The following is a 10,418-nucleotide window of genomic DNA, read 5'->3' as shown; positions in this document are numbered from 1 at the left end:
ACAGCATTGTCATAAACATCAACATGTTACTTTTGTATTGATCTGCGTCTCTGTGTGTTTATTTAGCTGAGCTTGGCCTAAGCAAACCCTGGAAGTGAGGTGACTGACACATGTTTTCAATGATTGGGAGCACACGGTCCATCGTTTCGGTCTCATTCTGCCCTCTCCCACTGCAGAGGAAACATGAGTCTGTGGGCCGTTCTGTTGTTTGCTCTCGTCGCTCAGACCATCGCTGCAGACGGTGAGTACAACCGTGATTTACATTTACAATTCAAAGAAAAGGTGAACATAAACTACAGAGGACATTATATCCGTTGCACTGAAATTGTTTGGTGTAATCCGTCTCTCCCCCGACATCAGATGGGATAGATTATCTGTGTTGATCTGGTTTGTAGTGGGTAGTCAAAGTGAACAGGGCTATATTATGCATTTGTTTATCTAAATCAGGGGTGTCAAACTCATTTTTGTTGCGGGCCACTTTGGAGTTACTTCTTCCCTCGGAGGGCCGTGATGACAGAAACGGAATTCACGTTTCATCGTCACACCATATTATTACTTGTACATAAAAATAAAAAAAACTGATGTTTTGAAATCAGTCAACTATTTCTTTGTTGTTTGTTCAATTATTGTTCAAGTGAGTGTCAATAGGATAGCAAAAGTATGACAACATCTCAACATTATTTATTACACATAACAATTTGGCATTTCGGTACCGATTTTAGTAGGCATCATGGAATTTGACACCCCAGATTTGCTTTAGCGGGACACATAAAATGACATGGTTGGCCGAATCTGGCCCCCGGGCCTTGAGTTTGACACCCTGATCTAAATAAATAAAACCATGATAACCTTTCAAAAACATAGTGACCTCTAACCTCAAAGTCAAATAATATGTTATATCTGTTGGGGAGAAGAACATATACAATAAACTGGTTGCGGTGTGTGTGTGGACACCCTAAAATTAATACTCCGTTGTTCCAAGATCTCAGCCAAGCCTGCATGTGTTTCATCGACAGAAAGGCGAAGTGGTTCACTTGCCTGACTGAAGTTTCAGGTTCAGTTCCTCATCAGTAACCGCGTGATTGTGCTGGTGAATGATTTGGTCTCTAAATATTGGTGCCCAATTCAGGATGGAGCAAAGCAAATTTGATTAAGCCAAACAGATGGCCAATTTTGACACTGTGTCAGGCTGGATTGAGTTAACGTACTGTACATCCTGTTTCCACTGAACATTCTTGACATGTTTCGACAACTTAACAAGAGAACACCTGGGGCAGACTTTGTCCAATAGCTGCAAATGCCGTGTCAGAGCTAAAACCAAGAAAACCAAGAAACGGAAGTCCAAGGTACTGTCTGGAGATTTCAGAGAAAAGATTGTAAAAACAAACAAACAAGCAGGTTCTTTGGCCTGAATGCCATGACCTGAAACATTCTTTTCTTGGGGGGGACTTTGAAATGATTTTTCATGTCCTCACTTGACTTCTTCGTACCCAAAGAGTCATGCATGGGCCGCTGTGAGAACGGCTTTGACTCCGAGAAGAAGTGCCAGTGCGACACCATGTGCAAGTACTACAAGAGCTGCTGCATCGACTTTGAAGCCATTTGTGGCATGATAGGTATGAATCCTCCCGCCCCTTGTGGTGTCACTGAGCAAAGCCAAAATTTTACATCATTAAAAAAAATCTTTAAAAAGCATGCTTTTACTCTCTCTCCTCTCAGCTCGTGGGGACACATTCGAGATGGCGGAAGACGATGAAGATGATCTTGAAAGCACCACAGCGTCCACTCTGCTGCCCATCGCTGACTTTGCCCACAAACCTCAACAGCGACCAGAAGTCACATTAGGAATGAATAAGCCTCTGCCGGGGCCTCCAACAACAACTGTGCAGCCATCATTCAATCGCCCCAGTAGCACCGAAATCAGAAATGCAGCAGCTCCAACAAGCGCATCTCCTACCACACCCGCAATGACACCTGGCACCGCTGCGGTTCCTGACCGTGATGCTGAAACATGTAGTGGCAGGCCCTTTGACGCTTTCATGCGGTTGAAGAATGGCTCCATCTTTGCCTTCAGAGGTGAGTCGCACTTAAACATAAATAGTCCCTTGACCTTGTTGAGTGGTTATTGAGAGAGCAGCTTGTGCGGATGTATGGTCACGATAGCATCTTGTCTTTCAAGAGCTTGTTCATTAAAATAAGGTGTGTGAGCCAGATTCTTTTCGTGAGACTATCAATATGATTTTTCAATGCGAATTTTGACAGTAGTCGTCCTTGTCCTTGTTTGCAGGCGAGTACTTTTTTGAGCTGGACCAGCAGACTGTACTTCCTGGCTATCCTAAGCTCATAAAGGACGTGTGGGGCATCAGCGGGCCCATCAATGCTGCTTTCACCAGGGTCAACTGCCACGGGAAGACATACATATTTAAGGTACGCAGAGCGGAGCCCAAGCCTTACTGGGGCTCTCAGTAGAATTTGCAGCATTTGTTTCCAAACAGGAAGTAAAATCTGCGTACAAAGAGCGCTCACCCTGAAATAAATTCCAACAGGGGAACAAGTACTGGAGATTTGACAATGGCGTACTGGATGAAGACTATCCCCGGGAAATCAGCGTGGGCTTTGACAATATTCCGGATCACGTGGACGGCGCCTTCGCCCTCCCCGCTCACAGCCACAGTGGCAGAGAGAGGGTGTATTTTTTCAAAGGTGTAGCAGGATTTTTTTTAAGGGCTTCTTGTAATCACGTCATACGCAGCCGTTGAAATATTTTGCCTCTTCTTGCCGCCGTCATCAGCGGATCAATATTACGTCTATGAGTTTTTGCACCAGCCGTCCCACGAGGAGTGTGTCACCTTGTCTGAGAGGTCTCCATCCACGCTCTTCAGACGCTACACGAACATGTACTCCAGGAACAACGAGAGATTTTTCAGTGATCTCTTCTCAGACAGTAAGGTGTACTCTCATGTCGTGATTCCTCACCACTCTCGCTGCATAGTAAATTTCAAATGATTAGGCATTCATTTTCTTCTCTGTATGTGTATGTAGTATTCTATGAAAATGACACTCAGCCTAATTTGTGAGTCATCAATTGTTAGAGAATAATTTCGAGTGTTTTAAAGCAAACATTTACATAGACTATTTACAATATAAAAATCGAAGCAAAACATCATTTCCATAATAATTTGGAAATCGGGTCAGTGCCTTGCTCAAGGGCACATTACGCCGGGAGTAAATTGGTTTCATGTCAAATACGTATGTGCTTTGTATCAGTACTAATGGGTTTTTTTTTTAATGAGGCGTGGGTGGTATGTCTAATTGGATTACGGTGTCTGATGTGTTTTTAAGTGCCCCAGCATCACAGCCATTACCACTTCATTGACAAAGACTGGAAGGGTCTCAAGTCACCGGTGGATGCTGCCATGGCTGGACGACTCTACGTCCCTCCGCGCCGACATTGGGACCGGGACCAGCAGTATGGTCAGCAGTATGGACAGCAGTACAATAGGGGGTATGGTCAGCAGTGGGGGCGAAGGAGGTGGAACCGCTCGCCCTTTTGGGAATCCATAGCCGAGAGGGGCATGAGCATGGGCCAGCAGTTTGCCGAGAGGGGGATGGACATGGGCCTGAGGCTGGCTAAGAGGAGGATGGAGATGGAGGAGAGGCTGGGACGAGACTGGAGCAGACAGTGGGATCAGGACTGGGACCAGGACAGACGCAGAGACGGCTACCGGCAGAACAACAGAGGCAACTTCGACGACAGGAATGACAGGTCCTACGGGCGGAGTCTGCCCGTACAGAGCGTCTACTTCTTCAAAGGAGGTATGCTTTACATCATATTTGATTAAGTTACAACTGTTTTTATAACGCACACAAATGTAGAGTGCTATTTTTATTTTATTTTATACATGTTCCACATTTTGGAGGTGCTTAATGACATTTGTATTCACTCCAATGGGGAAAGCTGATTTGAAATAAGAATGTCCAATTATTTAGGCAATGCATTGGGTTTCCTCTTGGTGTGTCAGCCTTTCACATTGTTACTTTCACTCTGAAAACATGAGTCGACTGATATTGACATCTAAATAGTTCATTTGTTATTACCTCTAAGGTCAAATGCTTAAATCAGTGAGCATTAAAGGATTTCCTCGGCATGTTTTGCTTCTTCGCAAAAACAACCATCTCAACAAGAAGACGACTCAATAGTCACTTCAGCATACACAATTCACTATTTTTCAAATTAAGGTCAAAGTAGCTTGGTGTATCAGTTTTACATTTCACCTTGATTTACTTGTATGATAATTGCCAGTAACAATGTGACACGTGTGACACACGTGAGGTGCATGTACAACACAGACAACTTGTCATCAAAGTTGCCACTTGGTGCTTTATTGCTTTTCCCTTTTAATATTAATCCTGGGTAACTCCTTTTTACAATTTGAATTGTCATTCAGTTGAAATTATCTTTTCGTTTAACGCTTTTTATGATGGAAGCTTTTTTTTTTCCTGTTGAGTTACAAGATTTCACTTCTTTGATTTTACATTCATGAGAAACGAGACAGCAAGACGCTGGGCAAAATAATATTCTGAAGCTATGGTGCTGCAGGTTTTGGAATTTGGGTACACAGAGGCAGCCGACGTGCAGTGTAATAGTCCTCATGAAAAAATTCATGTCATGCTGATTTCCGAAATGGTTCTGTGTTTTTTATGGCTGTCAATAAAAACGTTTGTTCCCCTCTGATGCGCAGATAAATACTACCGAGTGGATCTCAGCACCAAGAGAGTGGACCCGGCCATGCCTCCATATCCCAGATCCATCGCCAAGTACTGGCTCGGCTGCACAGATAGGGCAGGAGCTGAGAAGTAGTAACCGGAATCTTTTTTTTTTTTTTTTAGATTGGACATTCACATCCGATTTGCATGAGATGGGTTCAGTATAACACATAACTGGCTTGCTTCTCAGCTTGAGCAAATACTGAAGATGATCTAAAGTCCAAAGTCGAGCTGACTCTGTTTACTGGCATTACATCATAATGCAGTGAATAAGCTTCAGAGGTACTGTTTCTGAGTGTAACTTGTGAAAGACTAAAATCATATGCTTCTGCCTTACAATGAGTAGTCTGTCCATTTACACATTTCATTGGACAATAAAAGGCTCCAGAATATTCATCTGAAATGATGTGGATGTAATCTTCCAACTATATCTGTCGGAGAAATGAGTTGTGGGTTGTTTTCAGTGCATAAATCATCCACCGGTGACTCACCTTTTTCACAATATTAACGTGTTTGTGTTTATCTGTAGTGAGTAAAGACATTACGTTGCTGCACCATTCTTTTGCCGCTGTGTCAATGTTTCGGTGACACTCAATATGAAAAATGACTGTTTATTTCTAGATTCATATAAAGTGCATACTGTACAATGTATGTTGGGTATTTCTAATCTCCATGTATACATGCGTGTTAAGTTTGTAAATATACTCCAAAAGCCGCCATCGCATGACATTACAGTACTCTTATGTGTTTGTGTTTGAGGTATAGGAGTGTGTAATCATGACGTTTTCATAGCACGGCTCATCTTTCACACTCCCCACTTCACCGTCAACGGTCATGACCTCACTCAGAGTAGCAGCGTCCTCTGCTGGACCCACAGTCAAGTAAGTGCTTTCAGTTTGCACCCCACTGCCCAGTCAGCAAAGGCATCTGGCCCGGATTCGGCACGAAGCTTGCACAGCTGGCCTTGAGTCGGCACTGGCATAATGCATGTGGGCCGAACACGGCCCAGGAGTGGCAAAGGACCATGAATCGTAAGGCGCTTTTTGCCGGAAAAAAACGCCCATGTATAGTAAGGCGTTTTTTGTCGAAAGAAAACGACCATGTATAGTAAGGCGTTTTTTGTCGAAAGAAAACGACCATGTACTGTATAGTAAGGCGTTTTTAGCCCAAAAAAACGACCATGTATAGGAAGGCGTTTTTCGCCAAAAATAACGACCATGTATAGAAAAGGCGTTTTTGGCCGGAAAAAAAAAGACCATGTGTAAAAAGGCGTTTTTGGCCGGAAAAAAACCGACCATGTATAGTAAGGCGTTTTTAGCCGAAAAAAAACGACCATGTATAGTAAGGCGTTTTTGGCCGGAAAAAAAACGACCATGTATAGTAAGGCGTTTTTAGCCGAAAAAAAAACTACCACGTATAGTAAGGCGTTTTTAGCCAAAAATAACAACCATGTATAGTAAGGCGTTTTTAGCCCAAAAAAACGACCATGTATAGGAAGGCGTTTTTAGCTGAAAAAAATGACCATGTATAGTAAGGCGTTTTTTGCCCAAAAAAATACGACCATGTATAGTAAGGCGTTTTTAGCCGAAAAAAACCCGACCATGTATAGTAAGGCGTTTTTAACCGAAAAAAACGACCTTGAATAGTAAGGCATTTTTAGCCCCAAAAAACGACCATGTAAGGCGTTTTTAGCCGAAAAAAACGACCATGTATAATAATGCGTTTTTAGATGAAAAAAAACGACCATTTATAGTAAGGCGTTTTTAGCCGAAAAAAAATTACCATGTATAGTAAGGCGTTTTTTGCCGAAAAAAACGACCATGTATAGTAAGGTGTTTTTAGCCCAAAAAAACCCCACCATGTACAGTAAGGCGCTTTTTTTTTTTTCCGGCTAAAAACGCCTCACGATACATGCTTGGTTTTTTTCGGCTAAAAACGCCTTACTCTACAGGGTTGTTTTTTTTCGTTGAAAAACGCCTTAATATACATGGTCGTTTTTTGGGGCTAAAAACGCCTGACTATACATGGTCATTTTTTTTGGGTTAAAACGCCTTACTATACATGGTTGTTTTTTTTCGGCTAAAAACGCCTTACTATACATGGTGGTTTTTTTGGCTAAAAACACCTTACTATACATGGTGGGGGGTTTTCGGCTAAAAACGCCTTACTCTACATGGTCCTTTTTTACCGGCTAAAAACGCTTTACTATTCATGGTCGGTTTTTCGGCTAAAAACGCCTTACTATACATGGTAGGGGGGTTTTTTCGACTAAAAACGCCTTACTACACACGGTTGTTTTTTTTCGGCTAAAAATGCCTTATTGTACATGGTCGTTGTTTATGTCTAAAAACGCTTTACCATACATGGTCGTTTTTTTGGGCTAAAAACGCCTTACTATCCATGGTCGTTTTTTTTTCGGCTAAAAACGCCTTACTATACATGGTTGGGTTTTTTCGGCTAAAAACGCCTTACTATACAGGGTTGGGGTTTTTTTCGTTGAAAAACGCCTTACTATACATGGTCGTTTTTTTCCGCAAAAAACGTCTTACTATACATGGTCGTTTTTTTCCGGCTAAAAACGCCTTACCAGACATGGTTGGTTTTTTTTCGGCTAAAAATGCCTTACTATACAGGGTTGTTTTTTTTCGTTGAAAAACGCCTTACTATACATGGTCGTTTTTTTCGGCTAAAAACGCTTTATTCATGGTGTTTTTTTCGGCTAAAAACGCTTTACTATTCATGGTCGGTTTTTCGGCTAAAAACGCCTTACTACACACGGTTGTTTTTTTTCGGCTAAAAACACCTTATTGTACATGGTCGTTGTTTAGGTCGTTGTTTATGTACATGGTCGTTTTTTTGGGCTAAAAACGCCTTACTATACATGGTCGTTTTTTTGGGCTAAAAACGCCTTACTACACATGGTCGTTTTTTTCGGCTAAAAACGGCTTACTACACATGGTCGTTTTTATCGGCTAAAAACGGCTTACTATACATGGTCCTTTTTTCTGGCTAAAAACGCCTTACTATTCATGGTCATTTTTTTCGGCTAAAAACACCTTACTATACATGGTCGGGGGGTTTTTCGGCTAAAAACGCCTTACTACACATGGTTGTTTTTTTTCGGCTAAAAACGCGTTATTGTACATGGTCGTTGTTTATGTCTAAAAACGGCTTACTATCCATAGTCGTTTTTTTCGGCTAAAAACGCCTGACTAAACATGGTCGTTTTTTTTTTAGTTAAAACGCCTTACTGTTCATGGTCGTTATTCTTGGCTATAAACACCTTACTATACATGGTCATTTTTTTTTAGTTAAAACGCCTTACTGTTCATGGTCGTTTTTTTCGGCTAAAAACGCCTTACTATATACGTGGTCGGGTTTTTTTCGGCTAAAAACGCCTTTCTATATGTCACGTAGCATGGTGGTGGTGGACCCCAAAAAGCAGGCAGGAGAGAGGATCAGGGTGTATTTGAAGAAGTGTATTGATAAAACACAGAAAACTAAATCCTAAACAAACAAAGTCCAAAGTAGCAAACAAAAACCATGACTGAAGCTCAAAACTATCAATAACAGAAACATGACGTGAAACATGACAAACAAACAGGCAGGAGAGAGGAGCAGGGTGTATTTTAATAAGTGTATTGATAAAACACAGAAAACTAAATCCTTAACAAACAAAGTCCAAAGTAGCAAACAAAAACCATGACTGAAGCTCAGAACTATCAATAACAGAAACATGACCAGAAACATGACAAACAAACAAACATGACATCAGCAAAAAGCAACAATGACACGACAATGAGTGGTCGGGCTGGGAGTCCTTTTAAAGCACTAATTACCTAATGACCAACAGGTGTGCAGCTGCAGGGAGAGCCCTAGAGTGCCACCTGTTGGTCCCAAACCGAATCATGACACTATACATGGTCGTTTTTTTCGTCGAAAACGCCTTATAATACATGGTCTTTTTTTCGTCTAAAAACGCATTACTATACAGGGTCGTTTTTTTGGGCTAAAAACGCCTTCCTATACATGGTCGTTTTTTTCGTCTAAAAACGGCTTACTATACATGGTCCTTTTTTTTCGGCTCAAAACGCCTTACTATACATAGTCGTTTTTTTTCAGCTAAAAACGCCTTACTATACATGGTCGTTTTTTTGGGCTAAAAACGCCTTTCTATACATGGTTGTTTTTTTCATCGAAAAACGCCGAATTATACATGGTCTTTTTTTTTCGTCTAAAAATGCATTACTATACAGGGTCATTTTTGTTAAAATGCCTTACTATTCATGGTCGTTTTTTTCGGCTCAAAACCACTTACTATTCATGGTCGTTTTTTTCATTGAAAAACGGCTTACTATTCATGATAGTTTTTTTCGTCGAAAAACGCCTTACGACACATGGTAGTTTTTTTTGTCAAAAATCGCCTTACTATACATGGTCATTTTTTTTCGGCTAAAAACGCCTTACTATACGTAGTCGTTTTTTTCGGCCAATAACGCCTTATTATACATGGTCTTTTTTTCGGCTAAAAACGCCTTACTATACATGGTCGTTTTTTGGGGGGGGTTTTGTTAAAACACCTTACTATTCATGGTCGGTTTTTTCGGCTCAAAACACCTTACTATTATTGGTTGTTTTTTCGTCGAAAAACGCCTTACTACACATGGTCGTTTTTTCTTGTCAAAAAATACCTTACTATACATGGTCATTTTTTTCGGCTAAAAACACCTTACTACACATGGTCGTTTTTTTCGGCTAAAAACGCCTTACTATACGTGGTCGTTTTTTTTCGGCCAATAACGCCTTACTGTACATGGCCGTTTTGTTTAGTTTTTTTGTTAAAACGCCTTACGATTCATGGTCGTTTTTTTTTTCGGCTCAAAACACCTTACTATTCATGGTCGTTTTTTTCGTTGAAAAACGGCTTACTACACATGGTCGTTTTTCTTTTGTCAAAAAACGCCTTACTGTACATGGTCTTCTTTTTCGGCTAAAAACACCTTACTATACATGGTCGTTTTTTTCGGCTCAAAACACCTTACTATTCATGATAGTTTTTTTCGTCGAAAAACACCTTACGACACATGGTCGTTTTTTTCGTTGAAAAACGCCTTACTACACATGGTCGTTTTTTCTGGCTAAAAACGCCTTACTACACATGGTCGTTTTTTTTCGGCTAAAAACGCCTTACTATACATGGTCTTTTTTTTTCGGCCAATAATGCCTTACTATTCAGGGTCATTTTTTTTCGTCGAAAAACGCCTTACTACACATGGTCTTTTTTTTTTTTGTCAAAAAACACCTTACTATACATGGTCATTTTTTTCGGCTAAAAACGCCTTACTATACGTGGTCGTTTTTTTTCGGCCAATAACGCCTGACTATACATGGTCGGGTTTTTTTCGGCTAAAAACGCCTTTCTATACATGGTCGTTTTTTTCATCGAAAAACGCCTAATTATACATGGTCTTTTTTTCGTCTAAAAACGCATTACTATACATGGTCATTTTTTTCGGCTAAAAACGCCTTACTATACATGGTCATTTTTTTCGGCTAAAAACGCCTTACTATACGTGGTCGTTTTTTTTCGGCCAATAACGCCTTACTATACATGGTCGTTTTTTTTCCGGCTAAAAACGCCTTACTACACA

At 40.9% G+C, this 10,418-nt stretch overlaps 1 protein-coding gene across 1 annotated transcript; it reads left to right on the top strand.

Annotated features, from left to right (window-relative positions):
• Positions 1-84: 84 nt before the first annotated feature.
• Positions 85-5,324, top strand: vtna (vitronectin a). The gene is made up of 8 exons (XM_086126355.1): positions 85-241; positions 1,497-1,616; positions 1,720-2,076; positions 2,288-2,427; positions 2,547-2,703; positions 2,792-2,944; positions 3,343-3,816; positions 4,743-5,324. The coding sequence occupies exons 1-8, from the start codon at positions 184-186 to the stop codon at positions 4,859-4,861; spliced, it is 1,578 nt and encodes a 525-aa protein (XP_085982481.1). The 5' UTR covers positions 85-183; the 3' UTR covers positions 4,862-5,324.
• The last annotated feature ends 5,094 nt before the right edge of the window (positions 5,325-10,418 follow it).

The sequence above is a fragment of the Hippocampus guttulatus genome, chromosome 12, assembly GCF_054856545.1.
Source record: "Hippocampus guttulatus isolate MCC_2025c chromosome 12, RoL_Hgut_1.0, whole genome shotgun sequence".
NCBI classification, from domain to species: domain Eukaryota; kingdom Metazoa; phylum Chordata; class Actinopteri; order Syngnathiformes; family Syngnathidae; genus Hippocampus; species Hippocampus guttulatus.
Note: the sequence above shows the minus strand (reverse complement) of the source record. Positions and strands in the feature narration are given on the sequence as shown.